Source organism: Rana temporaria, chromosome 13 (assembly GCF_905171775.1).
Source record: "Rana temporaria chromosome 13, aRanTem1.1, whole genome shotgun sequence".
Lineage (NCBI taxonomy): Eukaryota > Metazoa > Chordata > Amphibia > Anura > Ranidae > Rana > Rana temporaria.
This window is the reverse complement of record NC_053501.1, coordinates 114,932,898-114,948,513: the sequence shown is the minus strand read 5'-3', so window position 1 is coordinate 114,948,513 and position 15,616 is coordinate 114,932,898. Positions and strand designations below refer to the sequence as shown.

The 15,616-nt window shown below is 43.1% G+C and overlaps 1 protein-coding gene across 5 annotated transcripts in view; it reads right to left on the bottom strand.

Annotated features, from left to right (window-relative positions):
• Positions 1–9,533, bottom strand: part of LOC120921080 (bcl-2/adenovirus E1B 19 kDa-interacting protein 2-like protein) — a 39,368-nt gene extending 29,835 nt beyond the window's left edge. Inside the window, exon 1 of one of the 5 annotated variants that reach the window (XM_040333720.1) lies at positions 9,305–9,533. In XM_040333720.1, coding sequence (XP_040189654.1) covers positions 9,305–9,363 — 59 coding nt within the window. In that variant the 5' untranslated portion in view covers positions 9,364–9,533. Of the gene's footprint in view, positions 1–3,412; positions 3,462–3,532; positions 3,591–3,671; positions 3,854–9,304 lie in introns of those variants that run through there. The other 4 variants (XM_040333718.1, XM_040333719.1, XM_040333721.1 and 1 more) reach the window with 4 other exon arrangements.
• Positions 9,534–15,616: the final 6,083 nt, after the last annotated feature.

Sequence of the window (15,616 nt, the reverse complement as noted above, 5' to 3'; positions counted from 1 at the left end):
ATTTGGAATAGAGGGCACTATGGAAACGTGTGCACTGTTGTACACATTCTTGTGTCGCATAAGTGTGAACAGGGGTCTTAGAACGCATGAAAAATGCAGATGGTCCATGTGAGAGGGACCTTGGAGTGTAAGATTCTTGAGGACCAGGACTGATGGGAATGTACAATAGACTGTATACATGGAAAAGAAGTGACAGCCCTACTACACCTCTAATAAATAGATAAAAATAAAACAAACACAAACCTAGATGTCAATGGGAACGCGTTAAAGTGTCTCTAACATGTTTTGATGTCTCGGCAACACGGGGATTACCAAAGACTGATCAATGGCCATTAACACCTTCCCTTCCAAATCCTAAACCTGGATTCATAGTATGAAGAAGAAACGTCTTCTATGTACATCTATGGATCCAAATGGGACCGAAGGTTTTCACTACACACTGCAATCGCGTCATGGTGTTCAACACACAGCAAAAAAAGAAGTATAATAGATATTTTATGAATTATTATTATTTTTTATAAATATAAAAAAGTTTTTTGACATATAATAAATATAATGATTGATAGAGAATATATATTTTATAATATCTCAATCATTATATTCATTATATTTATTATATGTAAAAAAAACGTTTTTATATGTATAGAAAATAATAATTCATAAGAACATTATTATTATTATTTTCTATTCTTTTAAAAAGGTACTTTTTACACACACACACACACACACACACACACACACACACACACATATATATATAAATAAATCATAATATATGTAAAAAAATATATATTTATAAAAAAATAAATTAATAATAATAATATTATTATTATATTTATTTTATTATTATTTTTATTAAATATAAAAAGTTTTTTTTTACACTATATATATATATATATATATATATATATATATATATATATATATATATATATATATATATATATATATATATATATATATATATATATAAATAAATGTTTCAGTTAATATTATAATATCTCAATCATTATATGTAAAAAAAAAAATAATAATAATAAAAAAACTTTATAATTATTTATATTTTAAAATCTCAATCATTATATTTATCATGAACTTTTTATACATATAATAAATATAATATTAATCAGATAAATAATATAATCATTATATTATATGTAAAAAAAAAAAAATGTTATATTTATAAAAATATATATATATATATATATATATATATATATATATATATATATATATATATAAAATTATTTAATATTATAGCATCTTGATTATATTTATCATAAACATTTTATACATATAATAAATATAATATTTATCATATAAATATTATAATCATTATATGTATATATATGTATATATATATATATATATATATATATATATATATATATATATATATATATATATATATATATATATATATATATATATATATATATATATATATATATATATATATATAGATATATATTACACACACACATAAAATTATTTAATATTATAGTATCTCGATCATTATATTTGTTTATTTATTTATATGTTAAAAAAAACTGTTTTATATTTATAAAAAATAATACATTTATATAACATATAATCATATTTTATATACATATATATATACACACACACACACACACAAAGAAGAGTATAGCGCTCCCCTTGTTTATTGATCCTTTAGGTGTAACAAGGGTGCTACTAATTAAGGGTTAATAAACAAGAGCACTGCAGCTATTTCGTATCTTATTGGAACTGTTGATGGGTTCCAGCTGACAGCACTGAATTGGAATGATGGGTGTAAGACACACATATATATAATATTATATATAAAGAAACAAATAGTTATGATAAGGGGGGGGGGTTTGCAGACCCACCGCACATTACAATAATTCCCCAAAAATATTTACAAAATGACATTTTATGTATTTTCTATATTTCCCTTTATAATATATATAATATAATACAACATCCCAATACAAGAGATCTATGGAGCTGAAGCAGAAAGTTTCCCGGGAGGGTCTCTCTGTGATAGAAGGAGATCTGTACAACTACATGGTATATATTGGGTATATGGTGTGTATGGTATATGGTGTGTATGATATATATGGTGTGTATGGTATATTGTGTGTATGGTGTATATGGTGTGTATGGTATATTGTGTATATATGGTATATTGTGTATATATGGTGTGTATGGTATATTGTGTATATATGGTGTGTATATGGTGTATATATGGTGTGTATGGTATATTGAGTATATATGGTGTGTATATGGTGTGTATGGTATATTGTGTATATATGGTGTGTATGGTATATTGTGTATATATGGTATATATGGTGTGTATGGTATATTGTGTATATATGGTGTGTATGGTATATTGTGTATATATATGGTGTGTATGGTGTGTATATATGGTGTGTATGGTATATTGTGTATATATATGGTGTGTATGGTATATTGTGTATATATGGTGTGTATATGGTGTGTATGGTATATTGTGTATATATGGTGTGTATATGGTGTGTATGGTATATTGTGTATATATATGGTGTGTATGGTGTGTATATATGGTGTGTATGGTATATTGTGTATATATATGGTGTGTATGGTATATTGTGTATATATGGTGTGTATATGGTGTGTATGGTATATTGTGTATATATGGTGTGTGTATGTATGGTATATTGTGTATATATGGTGTGTTTGGTATGTATGGTACATATGGTGTGTATGGTATATATATGGTGTATATGGTGTATGGTGTATATATGGTGTGTATATAATATATGGGGAGTATATGGTATATATGGTGTGTATATAATATATGGGGAGTATATGGTGTATATATATGGTATGTATGGTATATATGGTGTGTGTGTGTGTATGTATGGTATATTGTGTATATATGGTGTGTATGGTGTGTGTATGGTGTGTGTATGGTATATATATGGTGTGTATGGTATATATATATGGTGTGTGAAATGTACTTACTTTGCAGGGACCTGGCCTTGTAGTCGGGGAGGTAGGTAGGCCCGTGGGTCTATAATGAGGAGCTGTGTGTGTATGGTATATATGGTATATATATGGTGTGTGTATGGTATATATATGGTGTGTATATGGTATATATATGGTGTGTGTATGGTATATTATATGGTGTGTATGGTATATTGTGTATATATGGGGTGTGTATGGTATATTATATGGTGTGTATGGTATATTGTGTATATATGGGGTGTGTATGGTATATATATATATATAGTGTGTATGGTGTGTGTAATGTACTTACTTTGCAGGGCTGTGTGTGTATGGTATATATGGTGTGTGTACGGTGTGTATATATGGGGTGTGTATGGTATATTGTGTATATATGGTGTGTGTATGGTGTGTATATATGGTGTGTATGTAATGTACTTACTTTGCAGGGACTTGGCCTTGTAGTCGGGGAGGTAGGTCGGCCCGTGGGTCTATAATGAGGAGCTGTGTGTATGGTATATATGGTGTGTATGGTATATATATATGGTGTGTATGTACTTACCTTGCAGGGACTGGCCTTGTAGTCGAGGAGGTAGGTCGGCCCGTGGGTCTATAATGAGGAGCTGTGTGTGTATGGTATGTATATGGTGTGTGTATGGTATATATGGTGTGTGTATGGTGTATATGGTGTATGTACTTACTTTGCAGGGCCTTGTAGTCGGGGAGGTAGGTAGGCCCGTGGGTCTATAATGAGGAGCTGTGTGCGATGGCTGACATCACTCTTACCTGGGGGGGTAGGGCAGGGCCCTGAGAATTAGGCACTCCCAAATTACTCCCATCCCCTGCTACCTGCACAATGGGCTGTGTGCTGACATTATACAAACACAGAGCGAGCGCTCAGCCCTGAGTGTATACTTCCCCCGCCGGGGAACCGGGGGAGGGCCGTGTATCTTCCTGCTTCACCAATCAGGGCTCTTGCTGTGCTCTGTATGTACTATAACCTTTTTTTTTTTTTTTATCTAATCTGTTTTTAATCTTTTCTTTTTTATCTATTAAAATAAAAATCAGTTTTCATTACATTGCTTATTTTTAGATGTCATCACCGGGTCTCTGAGCTTCTCTATGCAATGCAGGCAGATCGTGGCTGGTGGGAGGGGCCGGCAGGGTGCTGTACAGAGCTTCCTGAGCTCTCAGGCCTGATGTAAGCAGTGGGAGGAGTTATGCAATTACCGCTCTCTAGTGATTGGATAGGCTGCATTCTCAGTGATGTCACCGGTCTCTAGTGATTGGATAGGCTGCATTCTCAGTGATGTCACCACTCTCCAGTGATTGGATAGGCTGCATTCTCAGTGATGTCACCGCTCCCTAGTGATTGTATAGGCTGCATTCTCAGTGATGTCACCGCTCTCCAGTGATTGGATAGGCTGCACTCTCAGTGATGTCACCGCTCTCTAGTGATTGGATAGGCTGCATTCTCAGTGACGTCACCGCTCTCTAGTGATTGGATAGGCTGCATTCTCAGTGATGTCACCGCTCTCTAGTGAATGGATAGGCTGCATTCTCAGTGATGTCACCGGTCTCTAGTGATTGGATAGGCTGCATTCTCAGTGATGTCACCGCTCTCTAGTGAATGGATAGGCTGCATTCTCAGTGATGTCACCGCTCCCTAGTGATTGTATAGGCTGCATTCTCAGTGATGTCACCGCTCTCCAGTGATTGGATAGGCTGCACTCTCAGTGATGTCACCGCTCTCTAGTGATTGGATAGGCTGCATTCTCAGTGACGTCACCGCTCTCTAGTGATTGGATAGGCTGCATTCTCAGTGATGTCACCGCTCTCTAGTGAATGGATAGGCTGCATTCTCAGTGATGTCACCGGTCTCTAGTGATTGGATAGGCTGCATTCTCAGTGATGTCACCGCTCTCTAGTGAATGGATAGGCTGCATTCTCAGTGATGTCACCGCTCTCTAGTGATTGGATAGGCTGCATTCTCAGTGATGTCACCGGTCTCTAGTGAATGGATAGGCTGCATTCTCAGTGATGTCACCGCTCTCTAGTGAATGGATAGGCTGCATTCTCAGTGATGTCACCGCTCCCTAGTGATTGTATAGGCTGCATTCTCAGTGACGTCACCGCTCTCTAGTGAATGGATAGGCTGCATTCTCAGTGATGTCACCGGTCTCTAGTGAATGGATAGGCTGCATTCTCAGTGATGTCACCGCTCTCCAGTGAATGGATAGGCTGCATTCTCAGTGATGTCACCGCTCTCTAGTGATTGGATAGGCTGCATTCTCAGTGATGTCACCGCTCTCTAGTGAATGGATAGGCTGCATTCTCAGTGATGTCACCGGTCCCTAGTGATTGGATAGGCTGCATTCTCAGCGGTGTCACAGCTCTCTAGTGATTGGATAGGCTGCATTCTCAGTGATGTCACCACTCTCTAGTTATTGGATAGGCTGCATTCTCAGTGATGTCACCACTCTCCAGTGATTGGATAGGCTGCATTCTCAGTGATGTCACCGCTCTCTAGTGATTGGATAGGCTGCATTCTCAGTGATGTCACCGCTCTCTAGTGATTGGATAGGCTGCATTCTCAGTGATGTCACCGCTCTCTAGTGATTGGATAGGCTGCATTCTCAGTGATGTCACCGCTCTCTAGTGATTGGATAGGCTGCATTCTCAGTGATGTCACTGGTCCCCACTGATTGGATAGGCTGCATTCTCAGTGATGTCACCGCTCTCTAGTTATTGGATAGGCTGCATTCTCAGTGATGTCACCGCTCTCTAGTGAATGGATAGGCTGCATTCTCAGTGATGTCACCGCTCTCTAGTGAATGGATAGGCTGCATTCTCGGTGATGTCACCAGTCTCTAGTGATTGGATAGGCTGCATTCTCAGTGATGTCACCGCTCTCTAGTGAATGGATAGGCTGCATTCTCAGTGATGTCACCGCTCCCTAGTGATTGTATAGGCTGCATTCTCAGTGATGTCACCGCTCTCTAGTGAATGGATAGGCTGCATTCTCAGTGATGTCACCGCTCTCTAGTGATTGGATAGGCTGCATTCTCAGTGATGTCACCGCTCTCTAGTGATTGGATAGGCTGCATTCTCAGTGATGTCACCGCTCTCCAGTGATTGGATAGGCTGCATTCTCAGTGATGTCACCGCTCTCTAGTGAAGGGATAGGCTGCATTCTCAGTGATGTCACCGGTCCCTAGTGATTGGATAGGCTGCATTCTCAGTGATGTCACCGGTCCCTAGTGAATGGATAGGCTGCATTCTCAGTGATGTCACCGGTCCCTAGTGAATGGATAGGCTGCATTCTCAGCGGTGTCACAGCTCTCTAGTGATTGGATAGGCTGCACTCTCAGTGATGTCACCGCTCTCTAGTGATTGGATAGGCTGCATTCTCAGTGATGTCACCACTCTCTAGTGATTGGATAGGCTGCATTCTCAGTGATGTCACCACTCTCTAGTGATTGGATAGGCTGCATTCTCAGTGATGTCACCACTCTCTAGTTATTGGATAGGCTGCATTCTCTATGATGTCACCGCTCTCTAGTGAATGGATAGGCTGCATTCTCAGTGATGTCACCGCTCTCTAGTTATTGGATAGGCTGCATTCTCAGTGATGTCACCGCTCTCTAGTGATTGGATAGGCTGCATTCTCAGTGATGTCACCGCTCTCTAGTTATTGGATAGGCTGCATTCTCAGTGATGTCACCGCTCTCTAGTGAATGGATAGGCTGCATTCTCAGTGATGTCACCGCTCTCTAGTGATTGGATAGGCTGCATTCTCAGTGATGTCACTGGTCCCCACTGATTGGATAGGCTGCATTCTCAGTGATGTCACCGCTCTCTAGTGATTGGATAGGCTGCATTCTCAGTGATGTCACTGGTCCCCACTGATTGGATAGGCTGCATTCTCAGTGATGTCACCGCTCTCTAGTGAATGGATAGGCTGCATTCTCAGTGATATCACCGCTCTCTAGTGAATGGATAGGCTGCATTCTCAGTGATGTCACCGCTCTCTAGTGAATGGATAGGCTGCATTCTCGGTGATGTCACCAGTCTCTAGTGATTGGATAGGCTGCATTCTCAGTGATGTCACCGCTCTCTAGTGAATGGATAGGCTGCATTCTCAGTGATGTCACCGCTCCCTAGTGATTGTATAGGCTGCATTCTCAGTGATGTCACCGCTCTCTAGTGAATGGATAGGCTGCATTCTCAGTGATGTCACCGCTCTCTAGTGATTGGATAGGCTGCATTCTCAGTGATGTCACCGCTCTCTAGTGATTGGATAGGCTGCATTCTCAGTGATGTCACCGCTCTCTAGTGATTGGATAGGCTGCTTTCTCAGTGATGTCACCGCTCTCTAGTGATTGGATAGGCTGCATTCTCAGTGATGTCACCGCTCTCTAGTGATTGTATAGGCTGCATTCTCAGTGATGTCACCGCTCTCTAGTGATCGGATAAGCTGCATTCTCGGTGATGTCACCGGTCCCCAGTGATTGGATAGGCTGCATTCTCGGTGATGTCACCGCTCTCTAGTGAATGGATAGGCTGCATTCTCGGTGATGTCACCGCTCTCTAGTGATTGGATAGGCTGCATTCTCAGTGATGTCACCGCTCTCTAGTGAATGGATAGGTTGCATTCTCAGTGATGTCACCAGTCTCTAGTGAATGGATAGGCTGCATTCTCAGTGATGTCACCGCTCTCTAGTGAATGGATAGGCTGCATTCTCAGTGATGTCACCGCTCTCTAGTGATTGGATAGGCTGCATTCTCAGTGATGTCACCGCTCTCTAGTGATTGGATAGGCTGCATTCTCAGTGATGTCACCGCTCTCTAGTGATTGGATAGGCTGCTTTCTCAGTGATGTCACCGCTCTCTAGTGATTGGATAGGCTGCATTCTCGGTGATGTCACCGCTCTCTAGTGAATGGATAGGCTGCATTCTCGGTGATGTCACCGCTCTCTAGTGATTGGATAGGCTGCATTCTCAGTGATGTCACCGCTCTCTAGTGATTGGATAGGCTGCATTCTCAGTGATGTCACCGCTCTCTAGTGATTGGATAGGCTGCATTCTCAGTGATGTCACCGGTCTCTAGTGAATGGATAGGCTGCATTCTCAGTGATGTCACCGCTCTCTAGTGATTGATTGATTTGATTTATTGTATTTGTAATGCGCCAAATACTGACCCGTCAGGGAAGCGTCTAAGCGCAGAATTGGATAGGCTGTCACCGGTCCCTAGTAATTGGATAGGCTGCATTCTCAGTGATGTCACCGCTCTCTAGTGATTGGATAGGCTGTATTCTCAGTGATGTCACCGCTCTCTAGTGAATGGATAGGCTGCATTCTCAGTGATGTCACCGGTCCCTAGTGATTGGATAGGCTGCATTCTCAGTGATGTCACCGGTCTCTAGTGATTGGACAGGCTGCATTCTCAGTGATGTCACCGGTCCCTAGTGAATGGATAGGCTGCCTTCTCAGTGATGTCACCGGTCCCTAGTGATTGGATAGGCTGCATTCTCAGTGATGTCACCGCTCTCTAGTGATTGGATAGGCTGCATTCTCAGTGATGTCACCGGTCCCTAGTAATTGGATAGGCTGCATTCTCAGTGATGTCACCGCTCTCTAGTGATTGGATAGGCTGTATTCTCAGTGATGTCACCGCTCTCTAGTGAATGGATAGGCTGCATTCTCAGTGATGTCACCGGTCCCTAGTGATTGGATAGGCTGCATTCTCAGTGATGTCACCGGTCCCTAGTGATTGGACAGGCTGCATTCTCAGTGATGTCACCGGTCCCTAGTGAATGGATAGGCTGCATTCTCAGTGATGTCACCGGTCCCTAGTGATTGGATAGGCTGCATTCTCAGTGATGTCACCGCTCTCTAGTGATTGGATAGGCTGCATTCTCAGTGATGTCACCGGTCTCTAGTGATTGGATAGGCTGCATTCTCAGTGATGTCACCGGTCCCTAGTGATTGGATAGGCTGCATTCTCAGTGATGTCACCGCTCTCTAGTGATTGGATAGGCTGCATTCTCAGTGATGTCACCGGTCTCTAGTGATTGGATAGGCTGCATTCTCAGTGATGTCACCGGTCTCTAGTGATTGGATAGGCTGCATTCTCAGTGATGTCACCGGTCTCTAGTGATTGGATAGGCTGCATTCTCAGTGATGTCACCGGTCTCCAGTGATTGGATAGGCTGCATTCTCTCTCTCTCTCTTATAGTCATCATTCATTTACATTTACTATGACCTGGAGCCATCTACTCATTGGCTATTGCTCCTCCACCAGCTTCCCCTCTCCCAGCCTTGAAGGACCTACCTTTGATGCGGTGACCTTCCTTCTCCCCCATCCAGACCGGCCTCCTCCATCGCTGACATTCGAGGTGTACGGGAGGATCCTCAGCAGTACAGGATTCTGATTCTCATTATTCAGGTTACACACACCTCTCACAAACTGGTTCTACCACATTGAAACGCCTGTACTGGTTCTGATGTCCTATCAGCCGTCTCCGCCATTCCAGCCTCCTCCGTCATCAGAAGAAATCGCATCGTTCAGTGACAGATCGCTGCTTTCCGTCTCCTCCTTGATCCGGTCATGCCACCAAAATCCTGGGCATGTGACCACGTGATCTCCGCTGAAGTAGGAAAAAAAATCACATGACCACAGGCCTAAGGTTTTTATTGGTAAGCAGCACTGGAGGGAGCCTGGAGCAGCATCTTCTCCAGAAAAGGTTTTTATTTTATACATCACAGCGCTACCATGCCACAGCACCCTGCACCTCTGGGCCTCTTTACATTACACAGCACCCTGCACCTCTGGACCCCTTTACATTACACAGCACCCTGCACCTCTGGACCCCTTTACATTGCACAGCACCCTGCACCTCTGGACCCCTTTACATTACATAGCACCACACCTCTGGACACCTCTTTACATTACACAGCACCCTGCACCTCTGGACCCCTTTACATTACACAGCACCCTGCACCTCTGGACCCCTTTACATTACACAGCACCCTGCACCTCTGGACCCCTTTATATTACACAGCACCCTGCACCTCTAGACCCCTTTACATTGCACAGCACACTGGACCCCTTTACATTACACAGCACCCTGCATCTCTCTTGCCCTTTACATTACACAGCACCCTGCACCTCTGGACCCCTTTACATTACACAGCACCCTACACCTCTGGACCCTTTTACATTACACAGCACCCTGCACCTCTGGACCCTTTTACATTACACAGCACCCTGCACCTCTGGACCCCTTTACATTACACAGCACCGCACCTCTGGACCCCTTTACATTACACAGCACCCTGCACCTCTGGGCCCCTTTACATTACACAGCACCCTGCACCACTGGGCCCCTTTACATTACACAGCACCTTGTACCTCTGGTCCCCTTTACATTACACAGCACCCTGCACTTCTGGACCCCTTTACATTACACAGCACCCTGCACCTCTGGACCCCTTTACATTACACTGCACCTCTGGGCCCCTTTACATTACACTGCACCTCTGGACCCCTTTACATTACACAGCACAGCAACGCACCTCTGGGCCCCTTTACATTACACAGCACCTTGTACCTCTGGACCCTTTTACATTACACAACCCCCTGGACTCCTTTACATTACACAGCACCGCACCTCTGGGCCCCTTTACATTACACAGCATCCTGCACCTCTGGACCCCTTTACATTACACAGACACCCCCCTAACAGTTCTGGACCCCCTGCATGTTAGACTGGGGGAAGACGTGACATGCGGACAACACGGGCATATGCCTGGTATGCCCTATGGCCAGTCCGGGCCTGGGTCAGATTTACATTGTGATCAGCGAGAAGAATGTTCCTTACATTGGTGATCAGTGGGAAGAATGTTCCTTACATTGGTGATCAGTGAGAAGAATGTCCCTTACATTGGTGATCAGTGGGAAGAATGTCCCTTACATTGGTGATCAGTGAGAAGAATGTCCCTTACATTGGTGATCAGTGGGAAGAATGTCCCTTACATTGGTGATCAGTGGGAAAAATGTCCCTTACATTGGTGATCAGTGGGAAGAATGTCCCTTACATTGGTGATCAGTGGGAAGAATGTCCCTTACATTGGTGATCAGTGGGAAAAATGTCCCTTACATTGGTGATCAGTGGGAAGAATGTCCCTTACATTGGTGATCAGTGAGAAGAATGTCCCTTACATTGGTGATCAGTGGGAAGAATGTCCCTTACATTGGTGATCAGTGAGAAGAATGTGCCTTACATTGGTGATCAGTGAGAAGAATGTCCCTTACATTGGTGATCAGTGGGAAGAATGTCCCTTACATTGGTGATCAGTGAGAAGAATGTCCCTTACATTGGTGATCAGTGGGAAGAATGTTCCTTACATTGGTGATCAGTGGGAAGAATGTTCCTTACATTGGTGATCAGTGGGAAGAATGTTCCTTACATTGGTGATCAGTGAGAAGAATGTCCCTTACATTGGTGATCAGTGAGAAGAATGTTCCTTACATTGGTGATCAGTGAGAAGAATGTCCCTTACATTGGTGATCAGTGGGAAGAATGTCCCTTACATTGGTGATCAGTGAGAAGAATGCTCCTTACATTGGTGATCAGTGAGAAGAATGTTCCTTACATTGGTGATCAGTGGGAAGAATGTTCCTTACATTGGTGATCAGTGAGAAGAATGTTCCTTACATTGGTGATCAGTGAGAAGAATGTTCCTTACATTGGTGATCAGTGAGAAGAATGTCCCTTACATTGGTGATCAGTGAGAAGAATGTTCCTTACATTGGTGATCAGTGGGAAGAATGTCCCTTACATTGGTGATCAGTGAGAAGAATGTCCCTTACATTGGTGATCAGTGGGAAGAATGTTCCTTACATTGGTGATCAGTGGGAAGAATGTCCCTTACATTGGTGATCAGTGGGAAGAATGTCCCTTACATTGGTGATCAGTGGGAAGAATGTTCCTTACATTGGTGATCAGTGGGAAGAATGTCCCTTACATTGGTGATCAGTGGGAAGAATGTTCCTTACATTGGTGATCAGTGAGAAGAATGTCCCTTACATTGGTGATCAGTGGGAAGAATGTCCCTTACATTGGTGATCAGTGAGAAGAATGTCCCTTACATTGGTGATCAGTGAGAAGAATGTCCCTTACATTGGTGATCAGTGAGAAGAATGTTCCTTACATTGGTGATCAGTGAGAAGAATGTCCCTTACATTGGTGATCAGTGGGAAGAATGTCCCTTACATTGGTGATCAGTGAGAAGAATGTCCCTTACATTGGTGATCAGTGAGAAGAATGTTCCTTACATTGGTGATCAGTGGGAAGAATGTTCCTTACATTGGTGATCAGTGAGAAGAATGTCCCTTACATTGGTGATCAGTGAGAAGAATGTCCCTTACATTGGTGATCAGTGAGAAGAATGTCCCTTACATTGGTGATCAGTGAGAAGAATGTTCCTTACATTGGTGATCAGTGAGAAGAATGTTCCTTACATTGGTGATCTGTGGGAAGAATGTTCCTTACATTGGTGATCAGTGGGAAGAATGTTCCTTACATTGGTGATCAGTGAGAAGAATGTCCCTTACATTGGTGATCAGTGAGAAGAATGTTCCTTACATTGGTGATCAGTGGGAAGAATGTCCCTTACATTGGTGATGAGTGAGAAGAATGTCCCTTACATTGGTGATCAGTGGGAAGAATGTTCCTTACATTGGTGATCAGTGAGAAGAATGTTCCTTACATTGGTGATCAGTGAGAAGAATGTCCCTTACATTGGTGATCAGTGAGAAGAATGTCCCTTACATTGGTGATCAGTGAGAAGAATGTTCCTTACATTGGTGGTCAGTGGGAAGAATGTTCCTTACATTGGTGATCAGTGGGAAGAATGTTCCTTACATTGGTGATCAGTGGGAAGAATGTTCCTTACATTGGTGATCAGTGAGAAGAATGTCCCTTACATTGGTGATCAGTGAGAAGAATGTCCCTTACATTGGTGATCAGTGAGAAGAATGTTCCTTACATTGGTGATCAGTGAGAAGAATGTTCCTTACATTGGTGATCAGTGAGAAGAATGTTCCTTACATTGGTGATCAGTGGGAAGAATGTCCCTTACATTGGTGATCAGTGAGAAGAATGCCCCTTACATTGGTGATCAGTGGGAAGAATGTCCCTTACATTGGTGATCAGTGAGAAGAATGTCCCTTACATTGGTGATCAGTGAGAAGAATGTTCCTTACATTGGTGATCAGTGGGAAGAATGTTCCTTACATTGGTGATCAGTGGGAAGAATGTTCCTTACATTGGTGATCAGTGGGAAGAATGTTCCTTACATTGGTGATCAGTGAGAAGAATGTTCCTTACATTGGTGATCAGTGGGATCAGCAACAGCTCAAGGAGCCTCTAGCAACATCTGGAGGAACAGGTTGGAGACTGTCTGGCTGCCTATGTCCCCATTGGGTAGATTACACCTCACTTCCTGTCAGGACAGGAAGTGTGGGTAAATCTCTCTATTGGAGACACAGATGAAAACAGTAGTGTAAGGAAGGGTTAGATCTTCTGACAATGGTTTTATCGCCATCTGCGCCTTCCTATCCTGGTGACTACAGGCGAAGTGCCATGAATTCTCCCAACTAGGGGTCACTGTTATCTAAAAGCTGATCGAAATGGTAACTCTTCTGCACCCTACCCAAAAACTAAAAAAAAAAAAAAACCAAAATGGCTGGAGTTAGGTTTTTAAAGGGTTAAACGTTCAGTTATGTCGCAATCCTGAAATGACGCGTCATTTTAAACGTCTTCATCTATTTAAGGATTAGAGATAATTGCAGGACGTCATCCCTTCATACAAGGCGGTTGGACACGCTGCGCCTGTTAACCACTTAAGACCCGGGCCTTTAGGCAGGTAAAGGACCCGGGCAGTTTTTGCGATTCGGCACTGCGTCGCTTTAACCGACAATTGCGCGGTCGTGCAACGTGGCTCCCAAACAAAATTGACGTCCTTTTTTCCCCACAAATAGAGCTTTCTTTCGGTGGTATTTGATCACCTCTGCGGTTTTTATTTTTTGCGCTATAAACAAAAATAGAGCGACAATTTTGAAAAAAAATTCAATATTTTTTACTTTTTGCTATAATAAATATATAAAACATTTTTTTTCCTCAGTTTAGGCCGATACATATTCTTCTACCTATTTTTGGTAAAAAAAAAAAAAAAAAAAAAAAATCGCAATAAGCGTTTATTGATTGGTTTGCGCAAAATTTATAGCATTTACAAAATAGCAGATAGTTTTATTGCATTATTATTTTTTTTATTTACTACTAATGGCGGCGATCAGCGATTTTTTTCGTGACTGCGACATTATGGCGGACACATCGGACAATTTGACACATTTTTGGGACCATTGTCATTTTCACAGCAAAAAGTGTTATAAAAATGCACTGATTACTGTGAAAATGACAATTGCAGTTTGGGAGTTAACCACAAGGGGGCGCTGAAGGGGTTAAGTGTGACCTCATTTGTGTTTCTAACTGTAGGGGGGTGTGGCTGTAGGTGTGACGTCATTGATGGTGTGTTCCCTTTTATACCGAAACACAATCAATGACGGCGCCACAGTGAAGAACGGGGATGTGGGTCTCCAGCGGCGATCGGGTCCGCGGCCGCGGAGCTTCGGACCCACGGCTGGGCACTTAAAGAGGACGTACAGGTACGTGCTTGTGCCCAGCCGTGCCATTCTACCAACGTATATCCGCAGGAGGCGGTCCTTAAGTGGTTAAACAGGAAAGCCCCTTCGTCTCCCAGCAAAAATGATCGCCGCTTCCCAGCCGAGGCGCCAACATTTTTCTTTTTAATGCAGAGGCCGGGTGTGATGTCATAACATCGCGCCTGGCATCCGACGATGATAGAGACTCCGGCGACCATCTGGTCCGACGGAAATGTCTATGATCAACACGCAAGGCCAGCGGATCCGTGTCATTTCTGTCTCCTTCCTCAGGAGCGCTGCTTCTGTATTTTCAAGAGACAGCGCTCCTCTATGTGATGCCGTTCAGACTCCTCCCTGCTCCACACATCGATCTCTGTGAGAGGCAGAGGAGGGAGGGGGCGGGGCATCCACACAGAGAAAGGCAAGCTGCCCGGACATGATGGGAGTTGAGGCTGCTCCTCTTCTCTTGTTTTCTTGTTGGTAGGAGAGCACATCCCTCAACCCTGCACTCTGCACACAGCTCAACCCTGGACTCTGCACATCTCTGAACCCTGTACACAGCGCACCCCTCAACCCTGCACTCTGCACACAGGGCACCCCTCAACCCTGGACTCTGCACACAGCACATCCTGAACCCTGCACACAGCGCATCCCTCAACCCTGCACTCATTTCACCCCTCAACCTTAGACTCTGCACACAGCACATCCCTGAACCCTGTACACAGCGCATCCCTCAACCCTGCACTCTGCACACATTTCACCCCTTAACCCTGGACTCTGCACACAGCACATACCTGAACCCTGTACATAGCGCCTTCCCTCAACCCTGCACTCTGCACACATTTCAACCCTGGACTCTGCACACAGCACATCCCTGAACCCTGTACATAGCGCATCCCTCAACGCTGCACTCTGCAC